Raw genomic sequence first — 16,840 nt, 5'->3', positions numbered from 1 at the left:
TGATGAGTCTTATGTAGACGAAACGCGCGTCTGGCGTACTAAATTATAATCCTGGTACCTTTGATCACTATTTAAACCACTGGGTCGATGCCTCTGCTGGTGGACGTTTCGTCCCCGAGGGTATCACCAGCCCAGTAGTCAGCACTTCGGTGTTGACATGAATATCAGTTATGTGGTCATTTTTATAAATTTCCTGTTTACAAAACTTTGTATTTTTCGAAAAACTAAGGATTTTCTTATCCCAGGCATAGATTACCTTAGCCGTATTTGGCACAACTTATTGGAATTTTTGGATCATCAATGCTCTTCAACTTTGTATTTGTTTGGTTTATAACTATTTCGATATGAGTGTCACTGATGAGTCTTATGTAGACGAAACGCGCGTCTGGCGTACTAAATTATAATCTTGGTACCTTTGATAACTATTGACTACTTCTAAATATATAATGAATGAAAATTTTCAATTGTCATATATTTATATATGTATTACACATCACTTATTGAGTGCAAGGTCTGTGTTATTTAACTACAATGATACAGCATTTCAAACATGTAATATACTATTCGATTAACTTTGTTTAAATTACTAAATTCAGATATGTTCATCAAGCAAAACAAAATGACCATTGCTTCCTTGTGCTTAAAATCTTGATAAAAAAGTGGGAAATGTTTAAAAAAAAAAAAAAAAAAAGAACGTACAAGATTAAAAAAAGGGAAAATTTAAATCTGAATTATACACTTGTAAATCATTTATGACCATAAATAAGAACATATGGTATAAGCGCCAACGAGACAACTCTCTATCCAACTAGTCAAATTGCAATATGATCCATATCATTATTACTTGACATATTTTTTATGCCTTTACCGTAATTTTTTTTCTTTTTCTTTTTAAGAAGAATAATGTTAAATACAAACACCATATATTTGTATTTGCTTCAGATGTATATTTAAGAATTTGTCAAGACTAATGTAGCGGTTCGCTGAATCAGACTGCATCCGATACGCTCGTAAGCTAATTGAATGACAGGGTATAGAACAAAACAGGTGACGTCCCAAGTTTTATTAAATATATGTTTTTATTTGCCATGTCTTTATATTATCTTGCTTCTAGTTTCCTATCAGTTCCCTTTACAATTTTATAACTTTTTTCAAATTAAATCTACACAGAATTTTTTTTTTATAAATAATTTCAATGTTGTTATTAGCACTACAGGGAGATGACTGTTTGTTACACTACTTTTTTTATAGCTGACGTTGTGGTATGGGCGTTGCTCATTATTAAAGGCCATACAGTTGTTTATTTCTGTGTCAGTTGTGGAGAATTTTCTCATTGGCAGTGATACCACATATTCTTTTTTTATATGATATTTATCCAATGAATTATTTTCGTTTCAAAATTTCGGATTTTTTTTTTTTTTTTTGTCAACTTGTCGAAGTATATTATTTTCAAAATTTTGTGAAATTAAATGAGCCAAATTTAATTCAGTCAAGGTGTTTAGTAGCAATCTAAGCGACATCGTCAGAGCATTTCCATCTACAATTTCCAACATTGAATTTGATGACAGGCCCATTTTTTATCATCAAATTATCTCTGCTAGGATTTAGTACTGGTGATTGTAAAGCATTGTTGAGTTTTTCCCAGAAATTTCCGTATCGTGCATTCGAATGCACATCTACTGTGTTTTCATTATCTATTGCATTAAGGTCTTCCATTGTCTGCATTTCGTCCTGTAATCTTATATATACATGAGTATCCATATAATTCTCAAAATCTATGTATTCATTTGTCTTTTCGCTATTGTCAGTATATCCACTGGCACCTTTAAATATAACAATAAGGTAATTGTATGCTCTTTTTAGCGTTTCCATTTTTACTATGGGAAAGGCTATGTCTAGTTCCACCGATTGACAACTGGATGCTACAAGAATAGTTTGAATAGAATCATTTACAAATTCTTGAATGCTTATCATAACATTACTCCCTGGATTGATGTCATCCATAGATACCACTCGATATTTTCTTTTTTCCAGATATGGTATAATTTCGTTCCGACAAAATCCCCGTTCATTGTCTGAGAGAATGACAAAAATATCATTCCTTTGCGCTGTTTTAATTTCAATGTCCTCATACGACAAACTTCTGTTTACCTCGTAAATAACGTATCCGTTTTTAGGAAATTCATTTGAATATGAAGAAAGAGTGTATACTATTTTATCAAAAAACAAAGCACTTGTTGCTTTTAAAGCTTGGTGTAGCTTTAAATATTTCTTAAAATCTGTATCAAATACATTGTACACCGAATGCGAACACGTTGACGTAGCTATTAAGAAATTTGATCTAGCATTAAATCTAAACTGATATTCAGACCATGTCCAGTTGACGATACTTGAGTCAATCAACATATCCTCTGAAATAATTAAAAGTATATGTTTGCTTTGGTATATGAAAGTTTTAATGCTATCTAGAATTGAATATCCTGCAATAAAGTCTCGAACTGCCAGTTTTATTGAGAAACTTTTCTCCTCTAGTCGTTCGCATAAATTCATTGTAAATTCTAAAGATCCATTTGTGTGTAAAATTGTTAAATCATTTTTTTTTGTGTTCTTCTGGAGTTCGACGATCGAATGGATGGAGTTCGAATTTGACATATAATAAAACCTTTATTTCATGTCTGTAGATGTATACCACTAAAGTTATCAACATCATCAACACAATTATAACTGATGAGACTGAAATCGGTACGATAAAATGCTTTTGTATAGTTGTATGTCTTTTACATATGAAATCAGAATCGGGTATGGCTATCAATGTTTCTATTGTTTTAATTCCTGTTTGGCAAGTGATGTGTTTTATATAATCAACTGCATTGGTGTTTTTGAGAATCCAGTCTTTCAACCAGACGGTATGACAATCACAAATAAGAGGATTATTGTGCATAGAAATTGTTTTTAACTTCAAATTTTCTATATCTGTTGGCAAATAAAGTAATTGATTGTGATCAATCATTAACACTTCCATTTTTTTCATTCGACTGAAGACGGACGGTTTTATTTGTTGAAGAGAAATGTTTGATGCAAATAACTGTCGAACGTTCTTGAAGTATGATATAAATTCGAAGACTGGTAGATCATTATTGTCTATCCATATATCAACTATCCCTTCAGGCACCGAATCAGGAATCTCTGTTAGTCCTTTGCCGTTACAATCCACAATGTTTATTCTTTTATTATACCATCTATAACAGTCACACTTGATTGGACAATTAACATCAACTATTTCATAATACATGTCATTGGGTTGCATAGATAGAAGCGGTTTTCCCTGATATTTTTGTGGATATCTGCATTCACGAAAAAAATATTCATTTCCCGTAAAGAATCCTAGTGTTTTGAATGTGTTCATGATTTTGATAAAAGGCACGTTATCCGCAAAACATCCAATCGGGTTATTTGTTAAATTGAAATGAAAATATTTTAATAACGTAAGGAGAACAGTTTCCTCTTTTTGCGAAAGTTCAGAGATAATAAACCCGGTCACCTTGCATGTCATTAAATTTATATTTCTTCTTCGGACATTTGACTGTGGATCATATATGTGAAAAATTTTCAACCTATCTAATGTTAGCCCTCTTACTAGCAACTCTAAATTAACGGAATTCAGAAATGAGGAAAAATTAAAGAATGTTATGTTCAGGTTTTGAAGATCTACAGAGGAGAATTCAGTATTTTTCACATACAAAACTGACACTGGAAAATCAGTAAACGTATTTTGGTTTAGGTTCAAAAATCTAAAATGTATAGCATTTTCCGGTAACATTGAATCAGAAATATGTAACAGTTTATTGTGTTCAAGAATTAAAGTCTGCAAACTAGATAACTGTTTAAACATATTTTCATGTAAACGTTCTAATCTGTTATATCAAATGTTTAAAAAGAACAAACCTCTCAAATCATCAAAAATAGAATGTGGAAGGGAAGCCAGTCTATTATTGTGTAAATCAAGAAAGTATGTATTATATTGCCTTTTAAACGAGCCAGTCTCTATTTCCTCTATACTATTATTGGTTAAAGTAATTATGCCTATCGTTGCGTCTGAAAAACTATTGCTACATAGTTTAAACATACGACTGTTTGAAATTGCAACAACCAGAACATTACCTCTGATTTTGAATTGATCACAGCCTATATTTGGGATCTTATTAAAAGAAAGAAATCTGCTATAGTTATGGTTTGACACTGGTATGTTGAAAAACGTCGGCTTTAACTGGTGCACATTTAACACCGTTAAATTTAAATAAAAATGTATAGAGTTTTCTGGAAGTGGAAACAACAATTTCCCAGATATTGGACATTCTGAAATTTTCAAATTTTGAAGTGATGGAAATTTATTTTGAACTACCTCTAAATTCACGGCTCCACCGAGACATGACGATATATGAAGTTCTTTTACTTCTGGAAAAGTTGCTTTGCAGTTAAAAATGTAATAAAAAAGACCCATAATATCATCTAAACTAGACTGGATTATTATACATGATAATCTGCCAATGCCATTACAGGAATGCTGTTCAATTGATATACCCGTTAACGTTGGTAGCGTCGAGTGAATAGACCACAATACCCTAGAATAAGTTTACGCGAGAAATAGATCCATACTATTAATATCAAATGTACAGTTATTTATCCTTACTATCGAAATAGTGTTTTTGATCTCGATCTCGTGTTCTAATACTGCAAATACAACTTCCATTCTTTTTGTGCATCTGATATAAAAATGATTCTGTTGTAATCCATACGAACGCACCGTAGATAAAAATCATGCCGTCTGTATCACACAGTTTGTTGAATTGGCAAACTTTTTACTGAAAATTGTAATGAAGATATTTAAAAACTGATTCGTTTTATTATGTTTTTTAAACAAATCGGAACTTCCATTTTGAAATCCAACTTTTAATTCGCATCCCATACTTCTAGATTCTTGAAGTGTTACAGATAACACAACAATCAAAACGGAAAACATTACTGCTATTTTTGTTTTTCGTACGCACAACATATTTTATGTAATCTGGAAGAAATAATAAATAATAGTATCACTTCTACAAAAAATACATACCAGAAAAATACCGCAACAAGAATTTGATGAACGATTAAAATTAATAGCAAGAATTAAAAGGAACAAATATAACTTCGAATCTTCCGCTCTGGATATCAAACTAGATAAACTAGTAGGCTGTCACTGTTACTGTTAATGAACTTGTATTGTTTGGGTTTTTTTTTTTTTTTTTTTATCTTTGTTTGCATTTCTTTTCAGCCTATGATTTATCTGGACATAAGGTTTACATAATTTTATTGTTTGTATTGTATATGAATCTATGTTTAAAATGAAATAGATTATTTTTTTGTTTGTTTGTATTGTTATACGCTAGTCATTTTGGAGCCCTTTGTTGTGCGTATTAATCGACCCATGGCTCTGAGTTGAAGACCGTACTTTGACCTATAATTGTTTACTCTTTCACACATTGTGACTTGGATGGAGAGTTGGCATTGACATTCATATCGCATCTTCCTATTCTTACGACCAGTCTCGATGCAGTTTCCAGTCTCGCTGCAGTCTCTTGACCATTGAATGTATTCTCGACTAGTCTTGAATTGTTTGTAATCATTCAATCAATTGCGAAATGTGTAGAGTGATATAAAAAAAAACGTATTGAAAAAAAGGTATAGAAATTTTAAAAGGTGACTATCTGAGTTGAGTCTAAACTGAATTATAGCTTTTATTTACCTGTTGATTAAATCCTTAAACTTGACAGCAATTAAACAAAAAAACATATTCCATTATTCCTTCGTAAATTTAACGGATATCATCACGAGTTGGTTGACCGTCAGGGAATATTCGTTTCATAGATGGCAGCGGGTATGTTTTTGGTGGGGTTTGTGTTGCTTAGTCTTTAGTTTTCTATGTTGTGTCTTCTGTATTATTATTTGTCCGTTTGTCTTTTAATTTTTAGCCATGGCGTTGTCAGTTTATTTTCTATCTATTAGTTTTACTCTCCCTCTGGTATCTTTCACCCTTCTTTTCCAAATGTTACTACAATTCAGTCCCTCTTTTCTCCGAATGTGACCTATCGAATTAGAATTATTGCCTGGTTTGTACTTACATGAATTTTTTTTTCTTTTTCAGCCATGAAGTTGTCATTTTATGTTCGTCTTACCCTTTAATATCTTTCGTCTCTCATAAGAAAGATATGTCAAGACATTCGAGACATAATTTAAATCTCAGGACTGGTGCAGACTGTGCAAGACTGAGTCAAACATTGTTTGAGACTGGTGGTGCATTTTTTTTTAGATCATATTGGGACTATACAAAGTTTATTTAGTATTCAATCATACTTATTAAGAAGAGCCTATGCTAAAGACAAGTACAGTTTAGTACACTTAATGTCGAGATTATGTCGTGTATTGTCAAGTAAAATATGTGTTCAGCTTAATTGGTTGAGCACACAATATGTTTTTTTTTTAGATTTGCGATGATTGTAGTGATAGTTGATCATGTTGATGTGAAGTACGTTTCCCTTTTGTTAAATGGACAAAATGTCACGTCTTTGGTATTCAGTATTTTAGCTGTTTTGATATTATTTTACCTTGAAAATTTAGTGATAACTAAGACTTCGAAAGGGGTTTTATTCCTTACATCTGTGTTCCACACTTCCAAAACTCCTGTTTTTCTCAGGCGTCCCATACGTAGCAAAAGAATTAACAAAATAAAATCAGTTCAGAAATAAAGACCGAAGACGTATGTATGACTATGTTATTCGTGTCAATCCCTTTACAAAATGAAACTCTGCGGCCAATCATGCACGCACACAAATACAAAAATTGATGTATGTTTATATCATCGAGAATGAAATATCTTTCGACCTAACAATTTGTATAAACAAATCATATATTGTATGCTTATAATAATAAAAAGAAAATGACAGCAACTTTCTATCCTTTCACAATAAAAACATTAGAAAACATCAAACACATTTTACATACCTTTTTCAAAGTGCCTCCGAATTTACATACATTATTAGTTACAAATAATACTATTACTCGTATTGTATACAGTAAATGAACCAGTGAACCTTGCGTGTTATATTTAAAACTGTAAAATTTCCAGTGATGAATAAACTATATTTAAACATTTATTTGCGTGTTCACATGGCAATGACATTTATTAATACAACTACTGAGGCGGAAAGTGCATAGTAAGTTTGACATTCAGTTTTTTTTAATGCATGTGTGAATGAAAACACGAAACTTGAAAGCGAAATGATGACCTGGTGGAACTATACAGACAACAAATCCTTGTTTAGTAGATATATGTAAATCCTTAATAAAAATAGTTCCCAAGGGAAAATAATATCTTAAGTATTTTTTCTAGTGGTGAAAATATTACAGTATTTGTTCCTCACGAAAAAAAAATTAAAAAAATAGAAAATATTTATTTGCTGTTCTTATAGAAATATAAATCATTGCTCATGATAAAATTTCTAAAGGAACTTTTGTCAAGAGGAACAAATATATTTTGGGAATAAATACCTCACTATTCATCACGACTAACCTTATATAACGATCATACAACCATTTCCAGATATAAGTAAGGGATAAACAACATTTGTTAATGTCTTCCTATATAAAAATTATATATAATAAGATGTGGTATGAGTATCAATAAGACAACTCTCCATCCAAGTCACAATCTGTACAAGACAATGCCATAATAGGCCAAAACGGTCATCAACACGGAACTTTGGCTCCCACCGAGCACAAAGCTATAAAGGGTCACCAAAATAACTGGTGTAAAACCATTCAAACTTGAAAACCAATGGTCTAATCTATAATAATATATAAAAAAAAAACGAGAAAAACGTATGGACCATATCAACAAACGACAACTACTGTACTAACCTTCACCTTTACCCGAAACAATAGTGTAACGTCACAACGTAGAAAGACACAATATATAATATCAATTGAAATGACATAACTCAATCAAGACTATAATATAAACACAAGTGAACATGCACACTTTGGCACATTCCCCATTTCCATTCTCAATTTTATTTTTATACACTGAACGAATAAATTTGATGTATGACACAATGTAAATACAAAATAAACAAATTAAGGGTGAATAAATAAAGACAACAGTCGTATACAGCTGTGAAATATTAAATAATTATAGAAAGTAAACCCTAACCTCGAACACATTACCTTGTCGCCAAATCTAATATTATACACGGGTAAAAGAAACTGGAATAATTTTATTGTGAGGTATACAGTATAAATTGGGAATGGAAATATGTTTTACAAAAAATGTTGTTGTTCATAGTACTAAGATAAACATATGCGAAAATTTATAGTCATACTAACCACTTATCAAAGCTGGTATATTCAAAATAGAGAAACATTAAATTACACTGGTAATGTATCAACAGGTCACAATTAACATGAAAGTACCATTTGGTGGTACTCACAGCAACTGAGAGCTAGTTAAAAACCAAAATCAATAATAATAGAAAAAAATCATGCATCAGAGACCTATGTTTATAAAATTGCAAACGTAGTATAATTGCTCGGTTTTTTATTGATGCTTAAAGTTGTTGCGTAATCAATCTGAAGTAAAACGTAGTAACTTTATGTTAACTTGTATTTTAAAAATTGAACGGTCTCCTCAAACACGAATTAGATGTCTATTGTTTTCATTTGAGCTAGAGCCTGGTAGATACATTGGCGAACATTCCAAATCAGCTCTTATTTGGGTTGATAACACTACAGGGATATCACTATGTAAAAATCAGCTGAACGTTTTAATCACATTCTATTGTTAAGAAAATATAAAGCAAAATTAATATTTGACAAACTGCTATATATATATCAAATAAAACTTGTCCGATAAGATGTGTGATTCAAGTTTTGAAATATCCATATTTTCGTCAACGGACCAAAGTATTAATTTTGCCATAATTTTGAATGCTCTTCAACTTTGTACTTGTTTGGCTTTTTAAATATTTTGATATGAGCGTCACTGATGAGTCTTATGTAAACGAAACGCGCGTCTGGCGTATTAAATTATAATCCTGGTACCCCCTTCACCAGGACAACAGCACAACAGAAGAGCAAACTATAAAAAGCCGTCTTTTGTGTCACTGTGTTGTCTGTTTTTTTTTCGACTTGCGTTTTAATATGCTTATGTAGATTGCTCTTTATTTCTCAAACCACGCCTCTTTTGGGGAGATATATAATATTCATAGATACTTTGATTTGTTGACATACTGCTTCCTAGATATTATATCTATGTTTCGTCTCATAGAGACGTAACTTTGGAATGTTACCAGTATACAAACAAGCTATTGAGGTGAAAAATGAATTCTGAAGGAGGAAAAAAGGTAAAGGTAGGGAAAGTACATGATGTTAGTATAAATTAAAACTGTACTAAGTTCAGAGCATATAAATGTGGAAAATATTCTGCACAACCCTATGTTTTGACCTTTATATAAAATAGTTTTTGGCGTATTAAATTTTAAACCTGATGCTTTTTGTTATTCATTAATCATGTGTTTCTTTGTCTAATACGTTTTCCTATTTATTTGTATTGTAGTCCTGTAATATTATGTTGTCATTTCTATGTTATATTTAACATTGCCATTAAAGTGCGAAGTTTGGCATGCCACAAAACCAGGTTCAACCCACCATTTTTTCCTTTAAAAATGTCCTGTACCAAGTCAGGAATATGGCCATTGTTATATTATAGTTTGTTTCTGTGTGTGTTACAATTTGACGTTGCTTCGTTGTTTGCTCTTATTTTTTAGTGTAAATTGACATTGCGATAAGACGTGTCACGGTACTTGTCTATCCCAAATTCATGTATTTGGTTTTGATGTTATATTTGTTATTCTCGTGGGATTTTGTCTGATGCTTGGTCCGTTTCTGTGTGTGTTAGTTACATTGTAGTGTTGTGTCGTTGTTCTCCTCTTATATATATGCGTTTCCGTCAGTTTTAGTTTGTTACCCCGATTTTGTTTATGTCCATGGATTTATGAGTTTGAACAGCGGTATACTACTGTTGCCTTTCTTTATCTAGTGCATATAAGTTTTCCATTCTAAGATATGATTTTTCACGAAACTTCATTGTAAAATTGTCACAGTCGCAAAGGGAGTTCCTATAAGAAATTGCATTGTCTATATTTATAGAAATGCAACCTGTAGACTCTTGTTGACTAAAAGTAAGAAATATTATCATCTAAAAACCTGATACTGACCTACTAATGTTTAATGGCATTTGATGTGTTAGTATCTCCATTATTAATATATCTTCTTTAATACAGAAAACAAAAAGCTTCACATATAGACATTATCAATAATCTTTGAATCAAGAACTAATCCTTATTAACATAATTGGTGTGTTTAACAACAACTAATGAATATCTTAATACAGTATGCTTGAGATAAGGATCCCAGAATTAGAAACGTTAGAAAATTCTTCAACTCTCTGACCTCTTGTCAGGTTTTTATTTCTTTATTACGGTAACCAGATATTCGATATAGTATATAGAGTTATGACTATAGAAGATATGTATATATAGATTTAGTAGTGTTGGAATCTAAAGAAATCCTTTTTTTCTAATTCAGAACCATTAAAGGTAATATAAAAGTCAGCTAATGACCAATAAAAGACGATACGACTGTTTGAATAGTACATTCTCATTAACATACACGAATTGAACGAATAAACAGAGTCTTTAAAACATATGGAAATAAACTAATTTTGTGAAGTCAGCCTATTCGTTAGCCATGATTTTTTTTCTCTTTTAAATATATATTTCAAAAGCGATGCCTTTCAACTAATTCGCCTGTCTTAAGTTTGGTTGTTGGTTGCTTAACGTCCAGTGGCAAATATGTCATGCAAGTTCAGGACGACGCCAATCTTAGAGTTTACTAACGATTTGTTGTGCAGATTTTAACAGAGGTTTCCAGTTTCGCTACTAATCAGGTTAGTACGTGTGGTCTTACCGTTATCCTTTGATTTGTAACCGGAGGGATTGATTTTTATTAGACAAACACATAGTCTCCTGGTGGGTATGTGGTGTTGGGTGTGAAGGCGGGAGTTTTGGCTGAAACGGGATATATGTCGTACTAACCTAATAAGCCGAGAAAATGTCTCCCTAACTTAACCGCGTACAACTACCTTAGCATCTACTATGCAAACTGTCCTTACATAGATGGAACAACAAAAAACAAACCATCATTACGATTCATGTGATAATGCACTAATCTACGTCTAAATATTGTGTATTGAATTATTGATATTCGATATTTCTTTGGTATTCAGACTCCATGATATACGTTAGAAAGCCACAAAAAGTACGAATGCAACAATAATATCATTACCGTTTAGGAAACCTAGTTGTTTATAATGCCTTCTTAATTTCGTTTCGCATTTAACAAATATATATAAATTTATAAACTTGCGATCACTAGTCCGAAGTAGGAAATCATTGCTTTTATCATAAAGTGGTGGTATATTATGATTTGAGTGTCCGTCCGTTCGCTCGCTCGTTCATCACATTTTGCTCTGTGATAGAGTTATTTCAAATAATTTCATATTATAAATAAGAAGATGTGGCATGAGTGACAATTACTGCATAATGCAGCTCTACACTTCCTGCGTATTTGTCCATTTTGGGGCTAGCTTTATGATGACATGGATATGGATGTCATATTTTCACACGATAATACTTATTTTGTATACATAACCGTAGCTGTATTTGGCATAACTTTTATGGATTGTTGATTCTAAATGCTTTTAAACTTCGTACTTTATTTAACCTTTTTAGTTTTTTTTTGTATTGGGGTACCAATTTTCGAATCTGAAACATCTCTTAAACTTACAGTAACATTATATTGATACTGTCTCATATTATTAACTGCTCTTGTGCACCTCCTACATTGTTTCTGAATCTTATCAATAATAAGAGGTTACAAGTCAGATGACATTTGTTTTTCATTTGTTTGATGTGTTTTGATCTTTTGATTTGCCATATATTTTATAGACTTTACGTTTTGAATTTCCCTTGGAGTTTGTTATTTTTGTTATTTTAATTTTTTCCTACCAAAGCATGAACTTTTCCTTTACTATTTTGCGGAATACCATTTTTATCGGCAATTCTTTCTTAATCTTTAACTTTAATCGTTGAATCTTTATAACAAATTGATCGCATATTTAAAAACAAACCCATAACAAAACACGTACCTTACAATGTGCGTTAAATTACTTTGTAAGCTTTGCGCACAGTACCTCGAGTATTCTTCATCAAAAAGAAGGATAAAACCACGAGTGAAAGAAAAAACGAAAAACATATATGAATACACAAAAAGATTACGAGGACCTTCTTCCTCCGGAAAAACATCAAGACCTATATGACACAAATATCTAAAACAAGTTATGAATTTGGTAAGACATCAAATGACGACAAGTCAATCAATTTTGAATAGAGATGCGTTAAACGTTTTGAAATATACTTTAAATTCCAATTTGTGTGATAAGCTTTTATCTCAAAAAGTAAAATCACAAAAAATACTGAACTCCCAGGACATCAAAACGGAAAGTCACTAATTTATAGCAAAATACAAACCTCAAACATATCGAACGAATGAAAAACGACTGTCACATTTCTTACTTGGCACATGCGTTTTCCTTTGTAAAAAATTGTGGATTATACCTGATTTTAAAGCTATGAAGATATGATATGATGTGTGTGTTTGTTTTTGTTATTCTTTTGAAAGGATTTCCCCACAGAATTTGCAGTTAAAAATGCTAGCAATGTGTTAAATGCTACACTGTTATAAAAGAGTTGCACAAATTTTATTTCATTTTCAAACATTTTCTGTTAAATGATCCACTGATCAAAGTATGAATGACGAGGGTTGTATATTTTAAAAAGTGGTTTACAAATCCATGTGACGTATGAAATTTTCTGACGTCAGACACACAGATCAATGATTGTGTTTGTAGATAGATGTTTTTGTGTTCTGTTAAATTGTTCCTTTTAAAATTGTTATACGATGATGACTGATGTACCCATATTTTGACTATTTTATTTATTGTATCTGTTAAGTTAACGCATCAATGTTAATATAACAGAATTTGATGAGACTGTCATCAAAGTGAGAGGGTTAGCGCTATAAAACCAGGTTTAATCCACCATTTTCCACATTTGAAAATGCCTGTACCAAGTCAGGAATATGACAGTTCTTGTCCATTCGTTTTTGATGCGTTTTGTTATTTGATTTTGCCATGTGATTATGGACTTTCCGAATTGATTTTCCTCTAAGTTCAGAATTTTTGTGATTTTACTTTTTAATTCAGTGGTACGCGTACGGTCCAAATACTCATACGGTCTGGAACATATACAGTTTTCATCATTTAGAAAAATAATCATAATAAAGATATCGTTACTTTCAACGTAATTGATCTCAGGAGTTTTTATAGGTAACATATATCAGTAAATGAAAGTGATTTTAAAACCTCTTAAATATCCACTTGGTGTTTGTTAATACTTCGTAATTTTACTGAAGGCAAACAGATTGAAATGAAATGGTTTGTCAAGAACTTGTCAGTTACGAAAAGAATAATTTTCTATACTGTCTAAAGCTATCTGATTTTGAGTTGTATTATGAAGCAGTTTTTCAGTTCGTTGTATACCCAATGAAAATATGAATTGGATATGGAGTAAATGTACATGAGAGAATATTAATATCAATACACGATTAAACCCAAATATGGAACGTTTTTATTGTTGTCCTTCATCTTCAAGTCACAATGAGGCATTCAGCAATAATAAATATTTCTCATAAATGGTAGTAAGTTCAAACTAACCCTTCGCATTTGTTTGAGCACAATTCATGGTTCAATATTATACATAGCTACATTCCAATTTTTATGACTGTTTGTTGATACTTTATATAAATTTCACCAAAAGCGAATAGAAATGAAAACATTATGCCTAGGATTTCTCAACCTTTACTGAGAAGAATAATTTGATATTTGTTTGAAGACTTTTATATCGTTTCTCAAGACCACACTCGAAAATTGCCTTTGTTAGTAGTTCGATGCACTAACCACTACACCACAACTCCCCATCTATTTGTGTTATAGTTATAGTTGGTGAGATTTTGTTCATAGATGCGTTTCTGTCAATTGAGGATTAAAGTCAACTCAATATAAAGATTGTTTATATTATATTTTGCACATTTTACACCGAAAACCTCCATATTTCCTGCCCAAAAATGTGGTGCGTGCACCAATTAACTCTCTTATTCAACGTTAGATAAGACTTAACACTGAACATGTAAAGATGGGTGACCAAATAAAACAGAATAAAACAATCAAAGGTCACCGTGCGGCATTCAACAATAAGCAAACCCCATACCGAATAGTCAGCTATAAAGTGTTCCAAATTATAAATGTAATACAATTCGAACGAGAAAACGGTCCAGTTTATATAAAAATTACTTTGTTACAACGGCAACTACATGCAGTTGTTAAAGATAACACACGGAAACACGTTTGAGCCGAACAGCGTCGCATATATCAGACATACATGTATTAGAGAAAATTAAATCCCGGTTAATGAATGGGGTGATGTTATATAGATGGTTTATTTCCATATGTTACATCTCTATTTATTCGTTCCAATAAGTAAAAAAAAAAGGTTTATGTTAACTAGGATGATTAATGTACTGACTGCTGTACTATTCAAACAGTCATATAATCTTTTATAGGCAATTAGCTGAATATGTATTACATACTAGGGTATTTATTTGGAAATAGGAATATCTTTAATTCCAACGCTGCTTAATACGTATTGCCATATCTTCTATATTCATAACTCTATATATCATCTCAAATATCTGATTACCATTATAAAGAAATAAAAACCTGACAAGAAGTAAGTAGGTTGAAAAATCTTTCTTCCTTTTCTGGTTCTGAGATCCCTATCTCAAACTTGCTGTATTAAGATATTAATAAGAATGTTGTTAAACACACAAATTATGTAAATAAGGATTTAGTTCATAATTCCTAGATTGTTGATAATGTTCTTTGAACGAAGAATTTTGTTTTTTTGTATAACCGACACTTCAAATATATGTCATTAAATTTGTAGATACAAATTCGGTCTTCAGATGTCTATATATTATTTCCTATTCTTAATCAACCTGAGTTGATAAGGGTCGAAGATACCAATTGAAACACAAAAGTAAAAAAAAAGAAGCGGACAACAGACAACATATAGACAAAAAAGACTTACTGACTAAAACTTGTCCACTAAAGGGTCTTTCGAAAATAACGTATGTAGTTTTACGGTAATGGGTTTTATGCTGAGCCTCATCCTTTTTTTCTGATAATGGATTACCTCATTTCATGAGTAAGAGGACGAGAAGGGGAGGAAGAGTTAGAAAATGAATAACTCGCTCTGGTATGAACTGAAAGCAAATTACTTTTCACCAGACTCTGCAACATGAAATGCAGGATAGTTTCGTAAATTAATGTGTACCAAAGTGAAAACATTTTTTTTGCGCAGCACAGTCGCGCAAAATAAGGATAAAGAGCAACAAAAGAAGAAAGAAAGGTCAATCTGGAAACAATTTCCTACCGCCAGCAATTCAGTGGTTGTCGTTGGTCATTGCCTGTTGCATCTGTTTTTATGTAGTTGTCATAACCGGTAATTTGTTTTTGTCTAGGAAGGTCATTTTATAACTGATCATTGTAAAAATATTGTAATTTAACTCGATGAATTATCTAAAACCGTCACTAAATTTTTTCAAAGATACAAAGATTTGACTAGTGAATTTGACTGTACCTTATATATTATATTTATTAAATGCTGTATTCTAAATTTCACGTTTATATTTTACTAAACGCGCAGAAATCACTATGTGGTCCATGTTAACTCATCGATTTTTTTAAGTAATAGTTTTTTACAAATATTGTAATTAAAGCTATTAATATAGTTTACATTGGCAAAAATGTCGATTTTTTTTAGCAAATAAAAACAGTACTTAATTTGTATTCTTTTCAAACTGTATGTATAAAAACACATCCTCGTTCATATATAGGTTAGCTTATTATATTCTACTGCTCTCGATATTTTTATTTTTGGCATTGCACAATTCATGTCTTCTTTGACTGTCCATGACGTTAAGATACTAAATCCCTGGGATGTGTTTTAGTTGATTTTAGTCTCTTATGCATGATTTTATTTTTTATTATTAAAGGTTTTTGGCTTATAAATAGCTTTCACCTGCGAGTATTCTCAAAACGTACCTTCTGGTTAATTTGACCTGTTCATATACTTTGTAATGCTTTTTTTTATTTGATGTTTAATGATTTAGTGTTTTATCATATCTCTCAATTTTAAATATATACCCGCTCTAATAGGTGTTTGGTATGACTATAAATTTTCACATCTGCTCGTACTATGAACAACGAAATTATTTATTTTGTAAAATATCTTTCCGTTCTCCATTTATACTGTATTTCTTACAATATAGTTATTTTCATTTATCTGTCTAAATTAATTTGGCGGCATTTAATTCAAAGTTATGGTTGTTTTTTTGAAATTGTTTAACATCTAACCGGTTATTTTATTCAAATTCATTCGTTCAGTGTATTTTCACATGTGTTTAAATGTCTTTTGATTGAGTTCAGCCATTTCAATTAATATTTACTAGTGTGTCTTTCTATGTTGTGATGTTACACTATTGTTTCAGATAAGGATTAAGGTTGGTACCT

The 16,840-nt window shown here is 31.3% G+C and overlaps 2 protein-coding genes across 2 annotated transcripts; both read right to left on the bottom strand.

Annotated features, from left to right (window-relative positions):
• Positions 1-1,509: 1,509 nt before the first annotated feature.
• Positions 1,510-2,550, bottom strand: LOC139484351 (uncharacterized). Its single transcript, XM_071268088.1, has one exon. It carries the CDS (start codon positions 2,548-2,550, stop codon positions 1,510-1,512), a length of 1,041 nt encoding a protein of 346 aa, XP_071124189.1.
• Positions 2,551-2,590: 40 nt separating this feature from the next.
• Positions 2,591-3,565, bottom strand: LOC139484350 (leucine-rich repeat-containing protein Bf66946-like). The gene has a single exon (XM_071268087.1). It carries the CDS (start codon positions 3,551-3,553, stop codon positions 2,591-2,593), a length of 963 nt encoding a protein of 320 aa, XP_071124188.1. The 5' UTR covers positions 3,554-3,565.
• Between the last annotated feature and the right edge of the window lie 13,275 nt (positions 3,566-16,840).

Source organism: Mytilus edulis, chromosome 8 (assembly GCF_963676685.1).
Source record: "Mytilus edulis chromosome 8, xbMytEdul2.2, whole genome shotgun sequence".
NCBI lineage: Eukaryota > Metazoa > Mollusca > Bivalvia > Mytilida > Mytilidae > Mytilus > Mytilus edulis.
Note: the sequence above shows the minus strand (reverse complement) of the source record. Positions and strands in the feature narration are given on the sequence as shown.

Bases quoted from the DNA above. Each gene is read 5' to 3' on its own strand.
- LOC139484351 (XM_071268088.1), bottom strand. From the start codon at position 2,550: ATGAATTTATGCGAACGACTAGAGGAGAAAAGTTTCTCAATAAAACTG.
- LOC139484350 (XM_071268087.1), bottom strand. From the start codon at position 3,553: ATGACATGCAAGGTGACCGGGTTTATTATCTCTGAACTTTCGCAAAAA.